The 26,903-nt window shown below is 41.6% G+C and overlaps 1 protein-coding gene across 1 annotated transcript in view; it reads right to left on the reverse strand.

The window, feature by feature from the left end:
- Positions 1-9,599: 9,599 nt before the first annotated feature.
- MPZL3 (myelin protein zero-like 3) overlaps positions 9,600-26,903 on the reverse strand; it is a 20,080-nt gene continuing 2,776 nt past the window's right edge. Inside the window, exons 2-6 of the mRNA XM_012655445.1 lie at positions 19,679-19,845; positions 16,925-17,135; positions 15,322-15,487; positions 13,297-13,360; positions 9,600-9,779 (exon numbers count right to left, since the gene is read on the reverse strand). Coding sequence (XP_012510899.1) covers positions 9,753-9,779; positions 13,297-13,360; positions 15,322-15,487; positions 16,925-17,135; positions 19,679-19,845 — 635 coding nt within the window. The 3' untranslated portion in view covers positions 9,600-9,752. The remainder of the gene's footprint in view (positions 9,780-13,296; positions 13,361-15,321; positions 15,488-16,924; positions 17,136-19,678; positions 19,846-26,903) is intronic.

Raw genomic sequence — 26,903 nt, forward strand, 5'->3', positions numbered from 1 at the left:
AAACTGCTTTTCAAGAGAAAAAAAGCAAATGATTACAAGATGCCCTTAAGATGACAACCCTAGACTCTCCACAAGTTGCACATTTCACACAAACAAAAAATTATGGATACCTAGCCGGAAATTTTCACCCATCTCTCCAACTAAATTAGAATTACTACTTTCAAACATTTAAAGAATGTTCAGGCCATGTGGGAAAGGAAATGCAACAACTAAGGGGAAACTTTTATTTTCAATTTATTTTATTTTTTGAGACAGAGACTCACTCTGTCGCACTGGCTAGAGTGCAGTGGTGTCATCATAGCTCACTGCAACCTCAAACTCCTGGGCTCAAGTGATCCTCCTGCCTCAGCCTCCCAAGTAGCTAGAACTATAGACCCGGCTAATTTTTCTATTTTTAGTAGAGACAGGGTCTTACTCTTGCTCAGGCTGGTCTGGAACTCCAGACCTCGAGCAATCCTCCCACCTCGGCCTCCCAGAGTGCTAGGATTACAGGCATAAGCCACTACGCCCAGCCGATAAGGAGAAATTTTTAAAGTCAATTAAGGTATTAACCAAGCTCCATGACACAAAAAGCCACATGAAAGGTCCATAGTGAACTTTTGGTTTTGTTTTATTTTGTTTTGTTTTAACTGTTTTAGGGAAGGGCAGCATAGGTAGAACGAGAATTTGGCTGTGTGGGGGCAAAAGTATTTCTTTAAGGTCTATATCATCTCTGTGGTATTAATTTCGTTGCATTCTCGGCTCCTGGAAAGGGGTTCACTGATCTACACAATGCCCCCAAATTTTCTTAGCCCAACAAAAGAACCCTAGCTCTAGGAAGTTACAATTCAACCAGTCTTGGGTTCCTACCTACTACTGTGCTGCTCTCAGCCATGATCCCTCTACCCCTAGCCACCTTGCCACTGGAGGAATTCCACCTCAGAATCTGCTAAGAGGAAAGGTCTCTTTATTGCATTAACATCAAGGTACCCCACCTGGCATCTGGTACATATAGCGGCCATTTGAATTTGTAAAAATTGATTACCTAAGAGATTCCTTACCTGTGTTCAAATCAACAAAATCTTCCGCCTGGAAAACTAGGGTCAAACGGTTCCCACTTATGCAAAGAGGTCAGTTGAGCTTGCTGGCCTCAGTTTCCTGGCCTATAACATGAGGATAATAACATCTCCAGGGAGTTGGTTGTGCTCCCTTCTCTGCTCCCAAATGGCAGGTAGCACCGGGTCATTTCCCCCAGCAACACACCACCTGCATGGAGGGGTAACCACTGACTTACATGTCTGCCACCAGCCCCTGCTCAAGTCTGCACCCGCTCAAGGGCAGCACCAGATGTGTCTTATTTATATTTGCGTCCCATTCCTGTGCTACAGCACCTGTAAAGTGCCTGGCACATACTGGATGAATGCTTATAGCTGCCAATGTGACCATTAAATTATAATCAACTTAAAGGCATCCTGCAACTCCGCCACTCCATTCTAAGAGGAAACCAGCCACTCTTAAAAGATTCTGAATCTCATCACCAAACCCGAGTTGCTCAGAGCCACACCCAAACCATCTTCAAACAAATTCTAAGAAACGTGCAATCTGATGAATAGAAAGTACCCATTTTCAGCCCTAGTCAAATGCACCACTAGAACTCTGTGAATGAAGAGAGAAACAATGATTTTACCAGAAAAAGCACTGAATTGGAGTTTTAAAAAAATTTACTTCCGGGCTCCGATCTTTCATCAACTAACTCTTTGATCTTTGGGAAAATCACTCAACCTCTCTGGGCCTCATTTTTAACATTAAAGGATCAGACTGTTTTTTACCCCCTAGTTAATAAAGCAGCACACTAGAAAATCAGCAGTTGACAGGTGATAAACCAGAGGTGGTCATATGCCAGGCACTGTCTGAGTGCTTTACACATTAACTCATTTAATCCTCACGATAACCCTATGAAGTTTTACAGATGAGGAAACCGAGGCACAGATTGACAAAGTGACTTGCCTAAGAACACGTAGCAAGTGGCAGAGCCAGGATTTAGACCCAGACATTCTGGATCCAAGCCTGGGTCTTTGCCACACTGTTTCTCCATGTTTGTGAAAGTAATCAATATTTTAGAGCAAGGCTTCTCTGAACTTTGTTTGTCAAAACACGATAAATCTGCTCCCCCTGACTGAACGTTCTTCCAACCCCCATTGCTCACGCCTTCACCCAGTTAACTCCTACTCCTACTCAGATCTCAAGTTAAATGTCATGTCCTCAGGAAACCTCTCCTGAACCATTCATCCCAGGTCAGATCCCCTAGCCACATGTCTTGATAGTACTGTTTCCCTTTCCTTTAGGCCATTTGTCACAACTTCTAATTATCTATTTATTTGTGTGCTCCTTTGATTAAGGTCCTGCTCCCCACCCCCACCCCCAAGACTATAAGCTCCAGGAGGCCAAGAGGGGTGGGTGCCTATGGGCCACCACATCTCCAGGGCCAGCACGGTGTGAGGTACAGGGAAGCGCTCAGTAACTACTTGTCAGTTGAGTTCATAATACCTTGGACATTTACCAAGAACACTAGTCAAGTTTAAATTTCCTAGTTAGTTGGCAAATATTTGGAAATTCCTATCTATATATCTATACACACAGACACACACAAATTCTGAACTTCATATGTACATATATATCTGAATAATAAAATTATGATTTCATATATATAAATAAAATGAATCTGTTTTTAAAAATCCAGCAAAAGCATTCAGAAGGACCTTAAGCACCTTGAAAATAGACATCATTTAAATTCTCAATTTCTACCCTGCTTCCTTCTCTTTCCAGATCCTGATTTATCTCCTTAGCATATGTTCTTGAGATAATCTGCATAGTAAATTATCTCATATGTCGGCCAAATGTTTTGATGTGAGCTCGTGGCTCTTTCATAATATAACTCCTGGCAAATATTTTCTATCACTTCTGGGGGGTTGTAACTATCAGGATCCCCTTTCTTATAATTAATAGGGTAGGGGATTAAAAATGGGCAAATGGGCCAGGCACGGTGCCTCACACCTGTAATCCTAGCACTCTGGGAGGCCCAAGCAAGTGGATCTTGTGAGCTCAGGAGTTCAAGACCAGCCTGAGCAATAGCGAGACCCCATCTCTACTAAAAAAATAGAAATTAGCTAGACAACTAAAAATATATATATAAAAAACTAGCCAGGCATGGTGGCACATGCCTGTAGTCCCAGCTACTCGGGAGGCTGAGGCCATAGGATCGCTTGAGCCCAGGAGTTTGAGGTTGCTGTGAGCTAGGCTGAAACCACAGCACTGTAGCCCGGACAACAGAGTGACACTCTGTCTCAAAAAAAAAAAAATGGGAAAATGATCTGAACAGTCATTTCTCAAAAGAACACCCACAAATGGCCAAGAAATATATGAAGAAATGCTCAATATCACTAATCAGGGAAATGCAAATCAAAACCACAATGAAATATCCTCTCACCCCAGTTAGGATGGCTATGATCAAACGGACAAAAGAAACAAATGCTGGTGAGGATGTGGAGAAAAGGGAACTCTTATACACTGTTGGTGGGAATGTAAACTAGTACAGCCACTATGGAGAACAGTATGAAGAGTCCTTGAAAAACTACAAGTAAAAGTACCATATGATCCAGCAATCCCCCTACTTGACATTTATCCAAAGGAAAGGAAATCAGTATAGCAAAGAGACCTCTGCACCCCATGTTTATTGCAGCAGCATTCATAATAGCCGAGATACGGAATCAACCCAAGTGTCCACCAACAAAAGACTGGATAAAGAAAATGTGGTATATATATACACATACAATGGAATATTATTCAGCCACTAAAAAAGAATGATATCCTGCCATTCATGGCAATGTGGATGGGACTAGAGGACATTCTGCTAAGTGAAATAAGCCAGGAACAAAAAGTTAAACACTGTATGTCTCACTCATATGTGAAAGCTAAAAAAAGTTGATCTCCCAGAAGTAAAAAAAATACAACATAGGATACTAGAGGCTGTGGGGGCAGGGGGGTAGGGAGAGACTTGTTAAAAGATACAAAATTACAGTTAGATAGGAGGTAGCTAGAAGGAGGATATTGAACATTTCCGAAACAAAGAAATGATAACTATTTGAGATGATGGATATGCTAATTACCTTGATTTGATTAATACACATTGTATGTAATGAAACATCACTATGTACCCCATATGTACAATTAATGTGTCAATTAAATTTAAAAAATAATGTAGGGGAATCCTTTATTAAAAGGATTTGTTCTATAAAATTTGGATTCAGTCAAAAGTCCACACTCAAGGATCCAGAAGGCCACATGTGGCCCCAAGGCCGCAGGTTCCCCACCCCTGAATTGGTCTTTCCTGAGGTCAGGGCTGTTGTCAAGGTGTAACAAGTATGGACAACAGCCTGGTTCTCTTGGGAGACTTACGTTCCTGGCTTCTAAACGTTAAATATTGGCTTGTCTAGAATGCGGAGAAGGAAAACAGCGGAGTAACTATGTGAGATGATGGCTATGTCAATCTGCTTTTTATTATCTATATGTACCCATAACATCATGTTTTATACCTTGAACATATGCAATAGAACTTATTTAAAAATAAAACAAAATAGTCTCATCTAAAAATAAAAAAGGAACACAGTGAAGAAACAGGTTCTTCCATGAGCTCGAGGACAGCCAGTCACAGCTCTACCGAAAGCCACAGTAGACTTAAAAGCTAAAGCCTCATCATCCTTTCATCACGTACTCTTACTATGAGCAAACCCGGCTCCTCTTTCCTCTCCTTCTTTAACATAGTTACTCTATACTGTAGAAACTAAAACTGCACCCACAGACCACCTTGTGACAGTCCCCCTGCAGAGATTGTGCTCTCACAGTCCTAAAGGATTGCCCATGAAAGCAGTCTTCCTCTGAGTGAGACCCAGCCTTCAGAACCAGCCTTCCTCTCAGTGAGACCCAAAGTCCAAATAATGGTTTAAGAAATAAAAGCAATGACTTGCCACGATGAAGAGTGCCCAGGAGGGACAAAGCGCTGAAATCTTCCACAGTTGCAGTTCCCAAGCCCAGCTGCAGAGCCTTCTGCCTGCACCCTCGGTCAGGCTCAGAGCAAACCGAATGCGTGCCTTCTGAGGTGGCTGCAGAGACGCAAACAGGAACCTCGAAATGGAGGTTCTCGTTTCAGTGGTCTGGCCCCATTACCCAATTTTATTTATACTTTCATTCTAAAAAGAAGTAGCAAATTCAACTTACTGGGGCAAGCCTCACGCTCCAGACCTCTGCAGGTATCATCTCCCCTTCTCGATTGCAAGCTCTCTGAGGGTAGGGTCTCGAATGGCATCAGACAAACATTTGCTGAGAAAGAAGTCAGCATCATGCAAACAAAATACAATACATTCAAGATTAACACAAAACATCTGGCTCTGTGTTTAAAATATAGGAACCTCTCTTATTTTTTGTCTCAATGTAGAGGTACAATATAGCCAGGCAACCACCCAATCCCTGCTTCCAAAGACGCCTGCCCCGTCCTCTAACTCATGACTAGACGCATAGATTTCCTCTGTATGACATCAGCATTTCCAGAATACATCCAGCAATTTATTCCCCCTAGAGAAACCCTTGGATGACTTGGACATCCTAGATAAGAAGTCACGGCTTCTTCAGTTCATGATATCACTCAGTCTTAAGTCACCACTTCAAAGTAAGTGTTCTCAATGTGCATGCCTTCAATGCTGGCTAGACATAGGCATGGACAGACTAGTCATATGGAACTTGCCTGTATCATTTGAAAAACTGTTGAATGTTTGCTGTCCTCAAGGATTATGCTGCAGTGTCCTTGAGAAGTGGCATGCTGGTAAACCAGCAATTTCCATGTAAATATTCCCATCATGGCCTATTTTGAGCTATTAACAGTTTAACAATTAACTCACAAAACTCCTAAAAATTTAATACAGGTTGAGTATCCCTTATCCAAAATGCTTGGAATCAGAAGTGTTTCAGATTTCAGATGTTTTCAGATTTTGGGATATTTGCAGAGTACATAACAGTTCAGTATTCCTAATCTGAAAATCCAAACTCTGAAATGCTCCAACAAGCAATTCCTTTCAGTGTCATGTTGTCACTGGAAAAGTTGGGGATTTCAGAGCATTTCAGAGTTTGGATTTTCAGATTAGGGATACTCAACCTGTAATCAGCTATCTCTATGTGTGTGCTGGCTCCAGCATACCACCAAATCTACGCAGGTTCTTGCTGGGGTACAGCTCAGACGTGACTGCTTGGGTGATGCTGAAAACCACAATCTCCCCTCTCTTTCACATGACAACCCCCATCGTATATGTAAATACATATACATCAAAAGGTAGCCAGAAGATGCAAGGAAGTTTTATTAACTGTAGTGAAAATACAAGAGTTACAATGTCTGTGTACATGGCCCAACAGCGCAAACCCTCCTACAAAAAACAAAAAAGTCAACGAGATGCAGCAGTTAGCAGTCCAACACTGGTGTCAAAGGAACGGAGCTGGCTCTTCTGGCAGCAAAGCTTTGAGTTGTGCAATTAAATAACAGTCTTGTTCCACTCCTTAAGGGTCTTCTTACAGCTTCCCTTTAGAACCATAACTCAGCGACACAGGAGAACTTTCATATTCAGGATTTGGCCTCCGGAATTTTTTTAAACAAAATTTTTTAAAAATTCCTCTTCCCTCTTGCAGTATCAGTGTCCAAGTCAGAAGCTGCAGAGGACTAAGATGTTCCCCAAGCAGTCCGAAGTAACAGGTCACATGAGAAACACAAAGCACTTTACAAGCTCACATTTTGTAACAGAATTAAGAGCCTAATGCATAAAACTCACAAGGTAATGTAACCAAACGTAAAGACTTCAGCAGCCAAAGAAAAATTCTGAAAGGCTTTTAACCCCTTATGAATTAAATTCCCTTTCTAGACAAGGCTGATCTCCATATGGCATGACAAGAACTCATGGAGTAGCAAAAAGAAAGAAAAAGAGAGAATAGCACCTTAGAAGATATTAAAACAGTAGATTAAACAAACAAACAAAACACCACTCTATCTTCCTTCCATCCTTTAGGAATGCAAGTGTCCACACACTGCTTTGCTCTCCTTTGAAGAAAAAAACTGTAACCCAAACCCCAATATAAGGGATCAAGAAGGAAACTGACGTCAGCCTATGACTGGGATGTGACCACAAACCCATGGAAGAAACCGTTAATAAGTTATCAGCTTACTCCCTTATCATGAAAGACTCTATTGTTCCGTCTTTTAAAAAGGAAGGGACCGGTTCGAATCATGATTAAGGCTACCAAATAACATGGCTGAGTATCCAGAGAGCACCATTTACCTAAAATGACCAACATACCAGACTGCACTAATCTTCACAGCACACCTGTGAGGAAATTACCAGAAGGCCTGGCCAAAACCGGTCCCTAAATTCATGGGATGTGGCTTTCAATGGGTTCCTGGAATATCTTTTTCTCAAAGAAACAAGGACCCACAAAAAGTCACCCTCACAATTCGATCTCTATCTTCAAATCTCTGAGAGCCCACATTATTTACTCTCATTGCTCAAATTGTTTTCTTCTCTCGGTTCAGGTGTCGGCACTGGTTGTGTTAGATTGGCCTCAGACAACCACATATATCGCAAGGGGCCCGAAGAACTGTGAGGTCTAACCACTGGAAATGTAAACTGCCAGTCCTGTCTTTGCCTCCTCTGCTTCCCTATGTGAGCAGAGGTAAATCACAATGTCTATCAACTAACCAGATTCTCTAATCTCTGGACTGGGTTAGCAAAGAGGCCAGGCCAAATCTACGAGACAAGATCTAACAACCCAAATTTTAAAAATTGGATCTTGGCAAAAAGTATAAAAGAAAAGTGATTCTTAAAATAACACATATAGTCTATAATGCTGTAATATGGAAACCTCTTGAGCCACCTAATGAAGAACCGTAGAAAGGGACCATCTGTTGAAAAAATAAAGATGGGAGATGGGGTAATTTTTGTCTCTCACAATCGAGATGTGAACCCTATCACTATTACAGAGGACTAGTTAAGTATACACTGTCAATCCCTCCTGACATGTCATACATGTGTCTTAATGGCTTACAGAAAATCCTATAGAAATTAAAATTTGAACTAGGTTAACATAGCAGAATGAAGGAGCCTATTGTAAGTATTGAGAGAACAGAAGGGAGAAGTATAGGTTATATACAACCTCACTTCCTCATCTCAAACATTATGTAAAAACAGCTTGCACATACCATAGTTTACTCATAGCTGGTACGTTTTAGAAATAAAAAAAAAAAGTTTTGAAGAACAAGTAAAAAGATGATTTAATTGCTAAAGTATTCCATAAGCCCCCACTAAAAACCTTTTGAAGAGTTTTTTTTGCCTGAAAAGTGAAAAAGGAAACCGCAAATTTTTCAGCTATAAGAAAGTAAAATAACAAAGATTCCTTGGCCCAAATTGCACATAACAAGACAAGAGAAAAGAATTTCTCTACCTCACCATTCCTTTCCCTAATTGTAAATTGATGACATTTATTTAATACTTTAAAAACCTAGTCAAAGCAAATCAATGACTCCTGATTCTAACAACTCTAAGGAAATTAACACATTGACTGCCACACTAGAAAAAAAATTTTTTCCCCTGGGACCATGGTGTTTTATTAAAATAAAACGATCCTAATTGGTTATTTTTTATTGTTTTCTGTGCGTGAGTTATATGCAATGCAATCCACATTTTTAGAATTAAATTGTCTGTCAATATTAATCATAACAATAAGAACATCAACAAGTAAGACTTTCATGAACCAACTGCAGGGTTTTGCTTCATGCAGCCCCTGGCTCAAAACTAGCCTGAGTTAAATACAACTCACATGGCAGTCAATGTGTTAAGGTTATACACTCCAAGTCATCCAAATACAATTGAGGATGAGACCATTAAACCAATGAGTATATGTTTTATACTAACTCACAATTGAAAATGTACATGGAGCAAAAAACAAAGAACACCTATTGCAAACAAACATTTTGTTCAGTAGCACATCCAGAGGCTACAAGCTCCACTTTATCAAAAAAAAAAAATTATTTTGGCATCGGTAGTGTGGCAAACATTTAGAATTCTCCTTCAAATAATTGGAAGAAAATATATAATACATCCAGGAGCAAAGGAGAACCAAAAATTATCTTTTTGCTCAGAAAAAGAGCAACTTCATTCAGTCAGAGCATAACTTATTTAAAGGGGAAGTCATGGGTCTCTTCTGAGAGTTTTTGAACAGTTTATAAATACAAGAACATTTCTTCAATAAATAAATGATTCCTGCTGGGTACAGTGGCTCACGTCTATAATCCTAGCACTTTGGGAGGCCAGGCAGAAGTATTGCTTGAGGCCAGGAGTTTGAGACCAGCCTGAGCAACATAGCAAGACCCCCATCTGTACAAAAAATTTAAAAATTAGCTGGGCATGGTGGTGCATGCCTGTAGTCCCAGTTACTCAGGAGGCTGAAGCAGAAGGATCACTTTAGCCGAGGAGTTTGAGGTTGCAGTGAGCTATGATGACACCACTACATTCTAGCCCTGTTTTAAAAAAAAAAAAAGGTTCCTAAAGTCTTTACTGATGACCTCCAGGATCCTCCATCACTGCTGTCCAGGCCAGCTTTACTTCTCTGACAGGCTTTGGCTGCCAATGGAATGGGCTGTTTTCTGTTGTTATGTGATTCTTCTTATATCATGCAGACTTTCATCAATATGTCTCTTCATAGTCTGAATCCTGGAGGGGAAAGAACAGTAGGTGTGGTGTGTATGTGAAGTACAATAGCACAGTCAGCATTTAGGCGAAGACCACACGTTAGGATCCTCCAAATGGAAGTTGGCTTGGGGAGACAACGACAGTGAAATGCCACTGGCTCATCACATCTAAATTCCCATGAAGCAACACAGGACCTCAATATAATCAGTGTGTACTGGGAAAATTTCTGCTTTGAAGCCCTAGCAGTTTCCTTTTCCTTGGTGAATATTTTTTAAAACCTCAACACACAAAAAAGGGTGTCTGTCTACAACAGAAAGTGCAGGATTTCGGTTAAGAGTTTAGGCTAGGAGTCAGTCCATCTCTTAGTTCCACCTCTTGCTGGCTGTGTGACCTTAGGTAAAGTTATTTAACTTCTTTAAGCCTCAATTTCCTCATCTATAAGATGGGGATAATGGAAATACATCTCATAGAACTGTTACGAGAATTAAATGAGACAATATATGTAAATAACTTAGCACTGTGCCTGGTACTTCATAAGCACTCATTCAAGATCATCTCCTATTACCATTATTCTTAGTCGAACTCATATTCATTATTTCTAACTTCAAGTGGGCCATTAGCTCTACCTGGCATACCACATTTCTCTAGTCCATTCATTCTCCTGTTCTCCTAGATGACTATTTCATATCTTTTCTCTTTCCCCAAACGTCCAGCACCTCCTCCTCCCATCATTCTCAGCCGATGGCCTTGCTTTCTCCCATCACTGAGAACAGAGAAGCGGTCGGTAGAGAATTCGCACAAGCTCCACCACCATTTCTGCCCACTCATACGCATCTGGGCCCATCTACTTGGCCTTCCCCACTTTTCTTAGGCACTCTCACCTCCTTTGTCTAAGGCCATCTTCTCTTGTGTGCTAGAGCCTGGTGTCGCCCCCCAACAATCCTCCCCTCTCTCTCCTGCAGCATCAATTTTTCCTTCTTTACTGGACCATTCCCATTAGCATACAAATATGCTCAATTTCTCCCATTTTAGAAAAGCAACTCTTGATACACACTTCCCTCTGCCTATCACTCTATGTCTCTGCATCTCTCCACAGCAAAACTCTGGAAGAGCTGTTTATACCCACTGTCTCCAAAGTATCTTTCGCAATCTTTCTTGACCCTCCCCCAGTCAGGCTTTCATCTCTACTACTCCACTGAAGCTCCTTCTGCCAAGGTCACCAGTGACCTCCACATCACCAGATCATGCAGTAATCCATTCTCAGCTCTCATTTTACTTCACCTGACTCAGCAGCAACTGACGGTTAATCACTGTCTTTTCCTTGAAACTCTTCACTTGGCTCCCAGAATACCAAACTCCCCTCATTTTCCTCCTAACTCACTGACCATTCCTTCTCAGTCTCCTTCACTAATTCCTCTTCATCTCCCCATCCTAGAAACCTTGGAGAGCTCCAGGCTCAGTCTTTTGACCTCTTCTCTATCTATGCTCATTTCCTTGGTGGAAATGTCTCTATCAGTCTCTACCTGCTAATGGCTCCTACATTTATACCTCCAGTCTGAACCGCTCTTCTGAATTCCGCATCCGCAATTGCCTACTCCACATGTCCACTTGGAAGTTTAATAAGTATTTCAAACTTAGCATGTCCAAATCCAACTCCTGATCTTCCTCTTAAAACTCGTTCCATCACAGAATTCCACATATTAGAAAGTGGCAACTCCCTTCTACCAGTGGGCGCAGGTGAAGAATCTTGGAATTATCCTTGACTCCTCTCATTTTTTCACATATACATGCAACATCAGTAAATCCTTCTGTCTTTACCTACAACCAATTCTTACCACGTCTACCAACACCAACACCACCATCCTGGTCCAAAACACCAGCATCTTCTCCCACCTGGATTATTGCAAACACCTCCTAATTGGGCTCTCTGTCTCTGCCATTGTCCCTTACCCCTCATTCTCAACACAAAAGCCAGAGTAATACTTTTAAAATACACATCAGTTCACAGTGCTTCTCTTCTCAAACCCTCCAATGGACTCCACTTCATTCAGAATACAGGCCCAGCTCATTACAATCTTCTATAAGGGTCTATAACATCTAGATGCTGCATTACCGCTCTGATTTCAACAAACACTGTTCTTTGACTTGCTCTCTTCATTCCTGCCACACTGCCTTCTTGCTATTTCTAGAACATGCCAATCATGGGCTCCCTCCTCAAAGCCTTTGCACCTGCCATTTCTTCTTCCTGGAATACTCTTCCACAATAACCATATGGCTTGCTTCTTTTAGCCGCTTGCTCAAATCTCATCTCACTGAGGTCCCTAACCATCCTATTTAATATCACACCCCCTCTACCCAGCCATCCCTTCCCCCTTTGTTTTATTTTTCTCCATAGCATAAAGCACCATCTGATATATTAATACTATACATTTTACTTATTTTTAAAAATTTAGTTAGTACTTGTACTCCAATTTAAGAGAAGGTGACATTTCAACTGGTTCTTAAAAGATGAGAAAGAGTATTCCAGGCAAAGAATGTTAAGTTCTTTGAGGGTAGACATTTTTGTCAGTTTTGTTCACTGCTGCTTCCTAAGTACCTAGAATAGTGACTACGGCACATGTTAGATGCTCAATAAATAACCATTGGATGAATTAATGTCTGAAATGTGAATAATAGCCATATGAACATTAACTTGTTTTGTGTTATCAAAATATTCAAACCCCAAAGGGTTGGTATTAGGCCCTCTCCACTGGCACTATCAACCTTTCTCTCATCTTACCTACGATGCTCAAGTGCATGAGAGAAAAAGAAACAAAGAACATTGCAACGAGTAATTGGGCTGGGGTCATCTGGCCAGTGCTGAGCTTGGCAGTAAGTACAAAGGGGGCTCAAGTTCAAACCCTGCAATGACAGGTATATTTCATATTAGATCATAAGTTGCTTTTGACCTGTTTCCAACGTCACCACATCAGAGAGTCTTTCCTCCTTCTAGGATCCCAGGACAGCCACACCAGCCTATTAGTCACAGCAGGTGCTCAAAGGGGGAGGGATGATAGCCTTTTGGAGATTTAAGTCAAAACGTGGGCCTTTTTGGCCTTATGGTATTTCTTATTGATAAAAGATATCAAGTTACCTAAAAAGTTATATCACTCTAACTCCCTGGAAATACCAAAGCTTAGCAGAAAAGTTAAATTCAGGGTCTGGGTCTAGCCAGTCGAAGTTTCCTGGTATGAATTCAGTGGCAGAGGACATTCCTCTTTCAGGATTTTTTGTCAACCAGCATAGACTGCTGCTCTACACAGCCCCCTTCCCTAACCTAAGAATACCACTCTATGCCCATGAGACAGAAAACAAAGTCATGGTTAGAACTAGTAGGGGTCCCCTGATACCAAAATGCTTTAGGGGAAGACATTGGCTCATACCTTGCTTAGAGCTACCTGCATATCCTCTGCTGCCTTGGAGGGCAAAGGATCAATCCCCTTAAGCAAGCAGGAAAGTGAGATATCAACAGTAAACAGAAGGAATGGCATGGACTTACCAGGCACTCAGCACAACGGACACAAAGCCTTCCCATGCACGCATCTTCTTCCTCCTGGTCAGTGCTGTAGAAAGAGGACAAACCAAATCTGAATCATCACTATCCTCATTATAGCATAAACAGTTTTGGTTTTAGATTCCAGTTCTGCCACTTAGTAGCTAGGTGACTGGGCAAATTACTTAAGTTCCAGGAGCCTGTTTCCTCATCTCTAAAATGCAGATATTACTACCTACCCTTAAAGCATAGTTGTTAGGAGTAAGTAAAAAATAAACACGTGTGAAACACAGACCATAGTGCCCAGCACATAGTAAGTGCTCGATAAACAGGAGCCAGTCATATTCATTCCTTCAGAAAGGTACTGAGCACCGACAATGTCTGAGGCACTGTGCTAGGCTGGAGCTAAAGGGATAGATAAACTTGGGCCTGTGAAGAGCTCACAATCTCCTGGGATGGGAGACCTGTTAAAATTTAACCAGTACATTATAATACAATGGGATAAATGTTTTAATAGAGTTAAAGTCAAGCCGCTGTGGCAGCAAAGAGCAGGGAGTACTAATTCTCCCTGGAGGACTTGGGGAAACTCAAGAGAAGGGGCTATTTCAGCTCGTGCTGAAGGATAAGAAAGAGTTTCCAGGCAAGCAAGAGAGGGCATGAGGGCATTCCAGCCAAGAGAAAAGTATGGTGGTGGGGGGAAAGATTTGAATAAGTATAGTATGTTTAGGGGGAAAAATAAGCTCACTGTAACTAGAATGTGGAGTGAACAAAAAGAAATGTCAGGAAACAATGTGACTTAGGATAAGATCGTAAAAGTTTTGTGAACCATGTTTAGAAATAGACATTAGTATTTTTATCACGAGTTGTTCACCTTTTTCAGGCCACAGATTCCTCGTAAAGGGTACAGGGCACTCTCTCCATTAAATTAATGGCCGTACACACACACACACACACACACACACATACACACACACAGAGAAAAAAATTTTGCAATCTCTCACCGTAAACCTTTCCTCCCCAGATTAAAAACCCGATATAAACAATGGAGAACAAACAGGGGTTTTATGTAGATTTTTGCTACTATTTTAAGTACGTTTGTTTTTAGGGAATACACTGGATCATCCCTGCTCACTGGCAGAACGACGTTCAATAAATCCTTCTGATACCACGATCCATTTAGCCTCTCCCTTCAGAACATATGCTGAACGAAAATAGATCCTGCTTATTCAAATCTTTTTTTGCCCTCCACAGCTATTCTTAAAGGCTCTCTAGGCCGGGCATGGTGGCTCATGCCTGTAATCCTAGCACTCTGGGAGTCCAAGGCAGGAGGATGGCTTGAGGTCAGGAGTTCGAGACCAGCCTGAGCAAGAGTGAGACCCCGTCTCTACTATAAATAGAAAGAAATTAGCCAGACAACTAAAAATAGAAAAAAGTTAGACGGGGGTGGTGGCGTGTGCCTGTAGTCCCAGCTACTCGGGAGGCTGAGGCAGAAGGATCGCTTGAGCCTAGGAGTTTGAGGTTGCTGTGAGCTAGGCTGACGCCACGGCACTCTAGGCCGGGCAACAGAGTGAGACTTTGTCTCAAAAAAGAAGAAAGAAAAAGAAAAAAAAAAAGCCTCTCTCATTGCTTAGGCATTTTCTGTCAGGAGATACCAGCTCAATGCCAAAAACAAAGAGAAAGGGAAAATAACTGAGTTGAAATTTCCTTTTAATCTTGAAAGAATGAAATATCTACTTCAGAATTTATATTCAGAACCATGACATTGTATAATTTGATTTCCAAAGTGGAAGACTAGAACCACACTATCAACTCCTCCATCTCTCTCCAAATTAATATCCACAAGTTTCACTTTCAACCTTCGTTTTTCTTACTCCTTGGCAGAACTAGTCTCTTTAAAAGGAAATTTCACCAGCAGAACTAAATGTGTCCTGGAAGTAAGGAAGGCGTGGATGTAGGGGTCTGGGTACTGTCCACAAAGCAGGGCTCTGAAGAGGAAATAGGCTGACTGCTTAGGGCACCGGCTGTACTTACTCATCTGAAACCTCAATAGACGACTTCTTATAGCCAGACTTGCTCCTCTTCTTGAGCCTGGCGGCCTTCCGCCCCATTCTCACCAGCAGCAGAACCACCACCACTGCTGAGGGCACAAAGACGAGGATGGAAAGGAGGGCCACAGAGGAGAGCATGGTGCCAAAACCTGGGAGTGGAGAGACAGAAGGTGAAGGAGAGGGACGTGCCAAAGTGCTTCCTGCAACATGAGCCAGGTTCCACTTCTGCATTCATATTTCTTCTGATTACAGAAGGAATGTATTCATTGTGAAAAGGGTAGAAGAACACAAAAGTACAATGAAGAATAAAAGTTAACTCACAATCCCACTACCCAAGAATGTCACTTTGGTATCTACCTGTTCAATCTTCTCTCAAGGGGTATTGGGTGTGGGTCTGCATGTGGGGGTGGGGTGTATATTTTTGGAAGTATGGATCATATTTTACATACCATTTTTAACCTCCTTTTTAACTTACGATATGATAAATATTTTAATGATGCCTTCCAGATGTGATTTTAATGGCTGCGTATCATTCTACCATATTGAATAATTTATTGAATCAATCCCCTAATGCTGGACATTCATGTTGTCTCAAATTCTTTGAATCTATAAGTCATATTAGGAAGATAATATCCTTGTACATAAATCTTCATGTTTAGCTCTACTTCTTTAAGATAAAATTTAAAATGGAATTACTGGATCAAAGGGCATATCCTTTAAAGGCACTTGATTCATACTAACAAACTGTCTTCTAGAAACTGTATCAGTTTCTATTCCTGCCAGCAGTACGAATGTGCCCATGTCTTTGAAACCTATGAGTTACTGTCTTTAAAAAAAAAAAAAGAAGGCAGGGAGAGAGAGAGACAAAGAGAGGGAGAGAGGGAGGAAGGGAGGGAGGGAAGGAGGAAGACAAAGAGTAAAGGAAGGGAGGGAGGGAGACAGGCAGAGAGGGTAGGATGGAGGGAGGGAGGAAAACTTGAAAAAGACTCAAGAAATGACAAGACATCTATAATGAAGCATAATGTATCTCTAAATCTTTGGTTCAAATCCAATTAAGCACTAGAATGACCACTTAATAGCCACCAGGGAATAATGCAGAAAAAAAGGTCAGTCCTTAACCTATGTGCCTCCTGTTTCACGCTAAAAGGAATCTACTGCTCTTCGCAGCATAAAAGCAATGCACTACCTCCCATCATGAGAGGGATGTCCTTCCAAGACATAGACAAGAACACTGTCTCAAAGCCGGGAAACTGGAATGACGTCTATTTCACAGAGACGACAACCCTACATTTACTCAGGGGTTTGCCATACATTCCGCAAGACATTAGGTCACCTAAAGTTAAAATGAAAAAGGGATAATGGAAAAACTATGACAATATTTGAAGATAAAATTCAGTTTTCAAAATAAAAATAAAAAATTTATCCTAACAGACATATCAGGATGGCAGAAAAATTATTTTGACACAATGATCCAATGACCCAACTGGCTTACAAAGATAGATAGCTTTGCTTATCGCTGAGCTCTCCAGAAAGCACCCTAGTAGACACAGAGCACTGCGGAAGAAGGTTGTGGGCAGGTAGCTTACCCCTTTCTGTGACTGTTAGCTCTGTCATGGGAATATTGTGGTGCACATCTGGGGGATTCTTCACAGCACAGCTGAATGTCCCATTGTCCTTTATGGTAGGGTTGCTTATGCTTATAGATGCATCCCCTTTGTATACATTTCCAACCCAGGAAATCCGATCCCGAAATGTGCCAGCTGTGCTTGGGTACTGGAAAGACTGGTAATGAAAAATCTAAGAAAGCAACACCATGACAGAAAAAGTTAATTCGAAGAATGCAATGAAAAAGTAAAGCTAAGCAGGTCCAAAATAAAATACAACTGTATCGTCATTTTTTTTTCATTTGGGCAATTTTTTAATGCTTTTTCCACCTCCATCCTACAGGTAAAAAGATAGCTCAATAAAACTGGTATCAGAAAAAGGCCTGATGAGAGAATCCTGGGATCCTAACGCTTGAGTCTCTTCTGTGTTCTCCCTGAAGTCCTAAAGCACTAGTTCTCACCAAGAGGCAGCTTCACTCTCCAGGAGACATCTGGAAATACCTGGAGACATTTTTGGTTGTCACAACCGGGGAGGTGAGTTTCTGGCATCTACTGTCCTACAATGCAGAGGACAACTCCCCACAACAAGAGTCATCTGGCTCCAAAGGTCAACAGTGCCAAGGTGGGGAAACCTTGTTTTAAAGTAACATCTGCTATTTGTACAGCACTTCAGAGTCTGCAGTGACTTCCACACGTCTACTCACTTGAGCCGCATAACAACACTGAACTACATGAGGCAGGTATGATTATTCCAAATTCGTAGAAAAGGAAACAAAGCCCAAAACAAAACCTAAGTGAGTTACTCAAAGATACACAACTAGTAAGTGTCAAATGGGAGATTTTGTTTATTCTCAGAATCACCAAGAGGGTATATAATACAATTCAGTCTTTCTCAGGTGATCTACCTTGGCAATTAATATAAACCCTAAGTCAAATGCATGATAAATACGCAATGCATGTATGTTGAATTAAAACAAAGCTGCTTCAGACTTGGTGACCTCAGACACTTCATCACCAAAAGCACCTAATTATATCTGGAGGTAGGCTGGGCAGGTATACAATACAATGACTTTTCTCTCTTATGCAAGATACAGCCTTTCCTCTTTCTTTGTTTACTTGGGACCTTCCCATTTAAGAACCCAGGCATTTATAACCACTGAATTGCTCAATTTTGAAGAGCCACTTCCCAGAGAAGATGCTGAATCACTTATTGGTTGAGTTGTTCATGAATTCATTCAACAAATATTTGATACATACCCATAATGTGCTAGGCACTGTGTTAAGCAAAAGGATATAGTGGCAGCCACACAGGCACAGTCCCTACTCTCGCAGAACTTACTTTCTTGTGGTAAATACAGATAATAAGAAATAATATATATGACGATTGTTCCAAAGAGGAAGGTAAAGAATGATGATCAGCATCAGTGTAAAAGAGTCTGAAACTCCTTGTTGACAAAACAAAGCCTGTTGTGTATCTCTAAGATGAATCTAACCTACAAGTTTCATGTTAAATTCTTGATACTCAAGTCCTTGCTAATTGATTAATCTGACAGAATCCTGACTGACGAACCACATAACTGCAACATCGTGTTATGTGACTTTAGCTCCAACTCGGGTGAGTTTGCTGATTCTCCGACCAGCCTCACCGAGAGCAGCACTAGAAGAGAACTGTTGTTTGCATTTAAGGTTTCTGACACAGCGAGCTCCCCAGTGCTTGCTGTGTCCTACTTTGGACCAAGGAGGCAGAGCCAAATAAGGCCATAGTTTCCTGACCACTCAGAATAAAGTGAACTATTTCAAGCCTAAAGAAAAAGGGACCATGAATACAACCCAGCTTCCTTCACTGGACTCGCCTACCTAGCTCCAAGGTCTGTGGCATCCCGTAATGGCTCCTAAAAGAGAATTCAAAGCTTATACAGTACAATCAAAGAGAAAGTTTTTTCCAAGAAGGAAACAGGATAAATAAATGAAGGTTACTTTTAAAAATACGATCTTATATACAGCTATGACATTCACATTCTTGAATAACATCTGTCCTGAGCTAAGGATACTGCTGGAAGCATAAAGAGAAAGAGTTTTTTATAGCATTGTAATCTTCAATTAGATACCCACAATGGGATGTGGACCATAAATGTGTTTTATATGCGTGACTAAAGTATATTGCAAGACCATCTGTCACCAACAACATCTGACGCCAACCCAAGGTGCCTCCATTTCCTTCAAAAGCAGCTGTATAAATCAATGCAGATGTTTACACACAGGAGAAGATGCCAAGATAAATCTACAGAGCACAGATATACAAACAGACACACCCACTGAGACAACTTATAACAGAAAATGAGCAGCCTTAAGAGAAAGGATATCTGTGATTGGGATCTATATGATTTTCCTATCTAACAGTCCTGGAGGTGCCCTTTTTAGCACATCAAATCTAAAAATGAATCTATGAAACCGTGTAAAGAAATGACAAAGAGGAAACAAAATTAAACCACATTTCCTCTGAGTTTCTGACAACTTTTTTCTACAGCTTATTTGCAAGATACTTACATAGAAGAATAAAAAGCCATACATGACCAAAAAAATGTCACATAGGGTACAAGCTCATCTCCTGCTCTTTAAATTGAAACCCATCTTCTACTCTAAGGTGAGAAAGCCTCACGTGACTTCCAATAAAAGAATTTCGCAACTGTTGACCACAGGAAACTCAAAGAAACTTTCTGAAAAGCACACACTTACTGATTCCGTGCGACTGCTGCTGGGAGCGCGGTACGTCCAGTCTATGGTAAGCTTGTCAGTGACAGCTGAAGTCGACTTGAAGGTACACTTCAACTTGATCTTTTCTCCAACGTAACCTCGGACATGGGCATCTGCTTTAATCTCCAAGGAAAGGACGATATAGACACCTAATAAAAGCAAGCCCAAACACTTAAAATGCATTCATTTGGGTGGAATATACAGATGTAAGTGAACAATACAGAGATGCTATTTATCATTTTTAGGAGTCTTACCAAAAAGCCAGAGAAATAAATATTTCTGAGGCAAGCCCACAAGGAACAAGGAGCTGATATATGCATTAATCAAGGACAATATTTTTATCATTTTGCAATCATAAATCACAGACTGAATGCTTGGATAGAAATTTAAAACCTGGTCATACCAGCATTTTTCCAAATACAGACTGTGGTTCAGTTAAGTACAAACAAGTGGGTCTGCCCACAGCAAGCTAAAAGGCAACATCACCCACCCTCTTCTACCTCCCCCAGACACATACACCCACCCACACACACACTTGGAAATTTGTCAGCTTTTGTCATCTAAGGCAGCAGTCCCCAACCTTTTTGGCTCCAGGGACCAGTTTAACAGAAGACAATTTTTCCATGGATGAGGCAGGGAAGGGGGGCATGGTGATGGGGAGCAGTTTTAAATACAGATCAAGCTTTACTCCTGCTGTGTGGCCAGGTTCCTAAGTTTCACGGAAGACAATTTTTCCATGGGGAGGAATTTTTCCAGGGGAGGAGTTGGGGGTGGGGGGGTGAGGGGAGAGGGGCGGGAGTTGGAGCTCAGGCAGTGACGTGGCCAGGTTCCTAACAGGCCACGGACCAGTACCAGTCCCAGGTCCGGGGCTTGGGGACCGCAAGTCTAAGGGACTAACCCTAAGTACAGCATGGTTGCAACATGAAGCTACCACTGCCTCGATCACCAGCAAAATGAGAATAGAAAATAAGAATGGCAAAAGTTTTTTCAAGGAATTGTTTTAAACTGCCCCAAGGTTCTATCTAGTTTTCCTCTTTGTTTTAATTTTTAATTTATAATGATTATGCGTACATAATAGTTGTATATCTTTATAGGGTTTCTCACTTTCTTAAAGGTGGTTAATGAATCCCTCATCCATTAAATTATGGGAAGGAAAACAGAGTAAGTCAATGTATTCTATGATGTAAAAATAAGACATCATTTTTAAACCTTCTCTAGAGCATTTAAAAGTAAGTCTCCAGATTTACTGTTTCCAAAACCACTCATATATCCAACTTGACACTCTATTTTTCCCAAAAGAGCTGGTGAGATAGGCAACTGGCAGGTACTGCTTTAGGCACTGCTTTGGGCATTGCTGCAGCATTGCCTAACTGAGTCAGAAAGTCTCAAAACAAAGCTTCAAATTGCCCTGATGGAGGATGGAGGCAGGGCAAGTTCCAACCGGTTAGAACCAAGATGGTGGAGGAATAGAGGGTGTGGCCCTGATTCCAGGAAAACACCGCCCCTGCCACGAATATTCCTCCCCTTGTTAATTAAGCCACAGCTTAAATAGAGGGGCAACAGGAAAGCGGGGCGTGGTGGGGGGGTGGGGGGGTGGCAGGTTCTCTTCTGCAAGGACAACTTGCCTCTACTCTGTCTGTGCAGTAGATTTTCTACAGTGTCCGAATAAATCTCGCTTTCACTTTATACCGTTGGCTCGCTCCTGAATTCTTTCTTGTGCGAAGCCAAGGACTCACTTGGACCTCAAGTAGCTCCCAGCATTGGGAGTCGCTTTCCTGTGTCGCTGGTACTTTCTTCTGACCAATCCTTTCTGCTTTCAGAGAACAGTAAACAGAAACTTATCTTCTACTAAGGAGCCATAATTTAGGAAATTAAGTCACCAGCGCTTTGTTTTTCCTGTTTCCTATCCACCTCAGTAAGCCACGATTCTTCTGGTGACTTCTGTTGCCAAAAGCAAACAGAGCAGCAAGGTTTCAGAAAAGAGCAAACCCACCCACTGTTCTGAAAACCAGTAGTCCCTCTGGCACAGACAGGATGGTGTAGTGATTGAGCACACAGCCCCCTAAGCCAGGGGGTCTGGATTCAAATCCCAGCCCCATCACCTGCTGGCTCTGCAGCCTTAGCAAATTACTGTACTTCTTCAGTTTCCTTACCCAGAGTAAGTTCTCAATGCATGTTAGATAGCATCATCATCATTGCCACCTCTTCAGTTCTGCCTACACTCTTTCAACCTTTCCTGTCTCTGGCAGTTATGAGTCATTAGTTCTACTGCCTTTACCTCTGCCTGCTTTGCATTATTTTTTCCAGCTCCTGTCTAGATAATCTAGTCTGTTCACATTCCTCTTAAAAGGAGGATCCCAAGACTGAGCTCACTAATAAGAACTCATAAGAATCTGACCCATCCCAAAGACAAGGATTATTTCTGGTTCATCCATCACAGCCTTTCTGACTTTGCCATGCTAACCTTGTCATTCCTTCTATGTCTTTCCAAATGCTGTTCCTCTGCCTGAAAAGTCTTTATCCCCCAGTCCCCATTCTCTTAAGCCCTCACTCCTAAGCCATCGATGTGAAAAAAAAAAAAAAAATCATTATTCATCACTCAAGATCCAGCTCTAAAAACTGGAAGGTGGAAGCGAATTTAAAGAGATTTAAAGTACAGATTTAGAATTTGCCAGACCTGCACTTGAGTTCTAGCTCAGCTACATCTTGACTGTGAGACCTCTATCACAGTTACCTAGCCTGTTCAAGCTTCAATTTCCTCACTTGGTAAATGGGAACAAGACCTACCTCCTTGGATCACTGTGAAGATCCACTGTAATTTAAAAAGATAACATGTGAAAGCTTAACACAGCACCTGGAATAAAAACTTTCAATAAATGTTAGCTATTATAAACACTACATATTCAAAAGCCTTGGATAATTCCCTACTGGGCTATGAAATAAAATCCAAACAGTGACAATGTGGCTCCTAACTTCTGCCACTCAGCCCACCTACCCATCCCATTTCCTTCACTATGCCTGGAATGGCCTTCCATTTTGCAAATGTACTGTGTCCTTTCATGCCACTGTGACTTTCTTTGAATATGGCTTTGTCTGGAAGGTCCTTCCCATCCCTACCAATCCTGCCTGGGTTGTTCCCCACCACAGCACAGCCCTGGTGCTCATACACCTTCAAATTTCAGCTCAGATATCGGCCCCCTTTGTGACTCAGCCTTCCCAAATTCCCTGATACAGTTCTTTGCTCTTTCTTCTCCTAAGTACACAATGTTACTCAAGCACATATGCACCTAATTTTTAAAAGCTAATCGATTGCACCTAATTTTTAAAAGCTATTTCCTCCATTAAATGCAAGCACATTAAGAGCAAAAGTTCAGAGGGAGGGGAACAGGCAGAGAGGGACTGAGAAGGGAAAAAGGTGGACAGGTCACCAAAAATTCCAGTATAAGAACAAAGTGTGCTCATTAGCCACCCACTCTCTTCCTATCACCTTTGTTACAGTATTTCAACACTCTTAACTCCCCTACACTCCTCTTTCCACCGCACCGGTTCAGGCAGTGCTCAGCTCTAGACGACTGCTCCTAGGCTGGGCTCGTATACCCTGAAGGAGAAAATTCACACAACTGCACAGAAAGTTACCATCGGAAATTCGTGAATGTCACCCACAGCCAAGTCCTCAAGGAGGCCTGGCAAATCTTTAACTGGTCTTGCTGAGCTTCCATTTGGTGATTCCTCAAGCTCTTGTCATTCTCTTTTAGTCTATGCAACCTCTGAACCCCTCATTCTCAGTAGAAAATGTCACCTTTTACTTCTTCAAGAAACTTGAGGCCATACAAACTGCGCAGCTATACAGCTTCCTGCACCTGCACCCATCCTTACTTCCAGCCTGAAAGGATGTGATGTCCCTTTTCCCATGCAAGGCCAACCTCTTCGCTCTGGCCCCGATCCGCCCCTCCAAGCCCTGCTTCAGCAGAAAAATCCTCTCTAGTCTCCAACCGCTCCCCTTCAGGAGGGGCTCTCTCTCCCCTTGGCCTCTGAACACACAGAAGTCTCCCCTATCCCTAAAAACAAATAGCAATTTTTAAAAAACAACCTTTCCTTAGCCCTGTAATACTATTCTAGCTGCCAACTACTGCCTTCTCTGTCTTTTCTAAGCCAAGTTTGTGAAATAGTGGTCTCTACCTGAGGTCTCCATTTCCTCCCTTCCCATTCACTTTTGGACTCTACAGGACAACTGGACTCCACTACCACTTCTGGTAAAGGGCATCACATATCTTAAAACTGCAAAATCCAAGGAATGAAATCTCCAATAGACGCTTTTCTAGCCTTATGTTATTGGACCCCTATGTAGCTGTGACTACTTCACCCTTGAACTTCTCTATCTCAAGGCTTACATGACAATACTCTCATTCATTCACTTATTCTTCAAACATACATTTGTTATCTGTTTTGTGCCACACTCTGGGTTTGGGATTGAATGCAAGCAAAATAAATATGCCCCCTTGTATGCTTGAATACAGCAGAAGTTTGATATATTAATTAAATAGCCATAAAGACAAATAACCATAAAGACCATTGCACAATTACAAACCCTGATAACGACTATGAAGGAAGGACATAGAGAGCGACTATGAGAACTGCACCTATGACGGTGGGGGAGAGGGGTATGGTTAATGAATGCTTCCCCGAAAGTTACTTTTGAGCTAAGATCTGAAGGAAGGGTAACAAGTGAGGAGAAGGAGAGCATTCCAGGCAGAGAATATAGCATATGCAAAGGTCCTGCGCCAGGAAGGTCAGTCAGTCAAGGAACTAAAAAGCAGTAAGGCTGCAACACAGCATGAAAGAGAGACAGAGAGTAGAATAAGATACAGCTAGGAGGTAAACAGGAACCAATAAGACAGGACCTTAGAGATTTGGGTTTTTATCCTTAGGGTAATAGGAAGTCTGGAAAGTACTTAAATGTGAGAAGAGACAGGATGAAATTTGCATTTTTAAAATATCACTTTAGGGAAGACACTTAGGAGTCAAGAGTGAATATGGGGAGATTACTTAGGAGGCTGCTACAATAGTCGAGTGAGAAAGAAGGGAAGCTTGCACTAAGTTGGTGACGGTGACAGTGGACATGGAGAGAACTAAGAAGGCAACAATACTTACAAAGTAAAATCAACAAGCATTGGTGATAGAGCAGATGTGGAATGTTGGAAAAGGGAGGTGTCAAGGATGACTCCCAGGTTACTTACTTGGTGATGCCATTCACTGAGGGAGGGAAAACTAGAAAAGTACCAGGCTTGGCAGGGGAACATGAGTTTGATTCTGGATGAGGTTAACATGCCTTTGTGATACCCAAGGGTTAATGACAAGAAAGCAGTTGGTTTAGGGTACGGGTCAGAAAACTACAGCCCACAGGCCAAATGGAAGCAAAGGGATCTGGTGGGAGGAGAGCAAACTAAAAATAACTAGCAACTGACTCTACTCTCAGCTCTGCCAGTAACCAGATTGGCCTAAAAAGATCATTACATCCAGCGGTCTCCTGGCAAACAGCTAAAAAAAATGTACATCATCTTTTTGTAAATAAAGTTTTATTAGAACACCTCATGTTCATTTGTTTAAGTATTGCCTATGGCTGCTTTTGTACTTTTTGCAGAATTGAGTAGTTGCAACAGAGACCATGTGGCCCACTAAGCCTAAAATTATTTACTTTCTGGTCCTTTATGGAAAAGATTTGCCAACCCCTGATTTAGAGCAAAGAAGAGATCTGTGTTAGAGTTATAAATCAGAATCTCCTTAGTCTCCCTCCAACCAACTCTCCACACTGATTGTATTACACACACACACACACAAACTCCACATCTCTCACAGTTCCAAGAAAATCTCTTTCAAGGGCTTCTCCTTTCCTACACATCCTTTAAACACCGGTATTCCTTAGAGCTCCATCCTAAGCCCATGGCCATTCTACATGTTCTCCTTGGACAATCCTATCCACTTTTATAGATTTAGCAACCACTGCCAGAGGTGATGGATACCCCAATTACTTAGATTTGATTAATTCACATTGTATGCCTGTATCAAAACATCAAAACATCACATGTACCCTATAAAGATACACAACTATTATATACCCATAATAATTAAAAATAGATTTAGCAACCACTAATAGGCTAATGATTTCCCAATCTATATTGCTAGCCACGACCTGCCTCTGAGTGTTCAAATGTTACTGGATATATCCACTTGAACATCACCACCACAGAACCTCAAATTGAATGTAGTAAACATTTGTTTGTTGCCAGCTCAATATCCATTTCCCCTCATCTCCTTTCCTAACAATAGCAAGATTTTCTCTGGATGGCTACCATATCTATCCCTTCCCATGTAGACCACAAGCAAGAGGGAAAATGAGCCTATCGATCAGGGTCCAGGCAGGAAATCAAAGGCACAATCAGCTGAGATTTTGAAAAGTATATGGGTCACTTTTCCCAGGGTCAAGGGAACCAATAAAGGCACAAAGCCTTTGCCAACCCCAGGCCCAAAAGGGCAAAGGGAAAAAATGGTGTTAGTGGATCCTGGTGAGAGTGGGAGCTATAGTCTTAGAGGGATATAGGCACTACAGACCAATGCGCTAAGACAGGGAGGGAGCAGGGAAGAAATGCCTGCCTCTCTCTCCTCCTGCCCTCTTAGTCTCCTAACAATGGCTCCCATTGGCCAAACCTAACTGGAAGCCAGAGGAAGAGAGCCTGAATGACAGTCTGTAGAGTCAGTTTTCCAGAGAGTAAAGAAGAACAGAGGGAAAAAAAAATGAATGAATCTGGTGGGAGGGAAGCAAACTGAAAATAACTAGCAACTGATTGTACCTCCAGCTGAAGCTGACCTACCCTGGCCTAAATCGATCATTACATCCAGTAGTCTCCTGGTAAACAGCTGAAAAGTTTTACCCCCCACCCCTCCAAAAAAAGCCCAGATATGTAGAGTTGGACAATTTCTGTGGTGCAAATACACCGACCATGTTTGTTTTCAAGCTACAAAGATAAAGTCCCTGAATGCTGAATTAGGAAGGGATGCACTTAATTGGCCCTTGAGGGTCAGAGGAACTGGCTCTAGCACATCATTCTCCTGATCAAGGAGATAGGTTCAGGGTCAATATGTGCTGTAAACTAATTCAATCAAAGTAAGTTTCAGAAAACTTGCTTGGAAATTTTTTTAATGCCTCCAT

This window comes from Propithecus coquereli, unplaced genomic scaffold (genome assembly GCF_000956105.1).
Source record: "Propithecus coquereli isolate 6110/MARCELLA unplaced genomic scaffold, Pcoq_1.0 Scaffold477, whole genome shotgun sequence".
Lineage (NCBI taxonomy): Eukaryota > Metazoa > Chordata > Mammalia > Primates > Indriidae > Propithecus > Propithecus coquereli.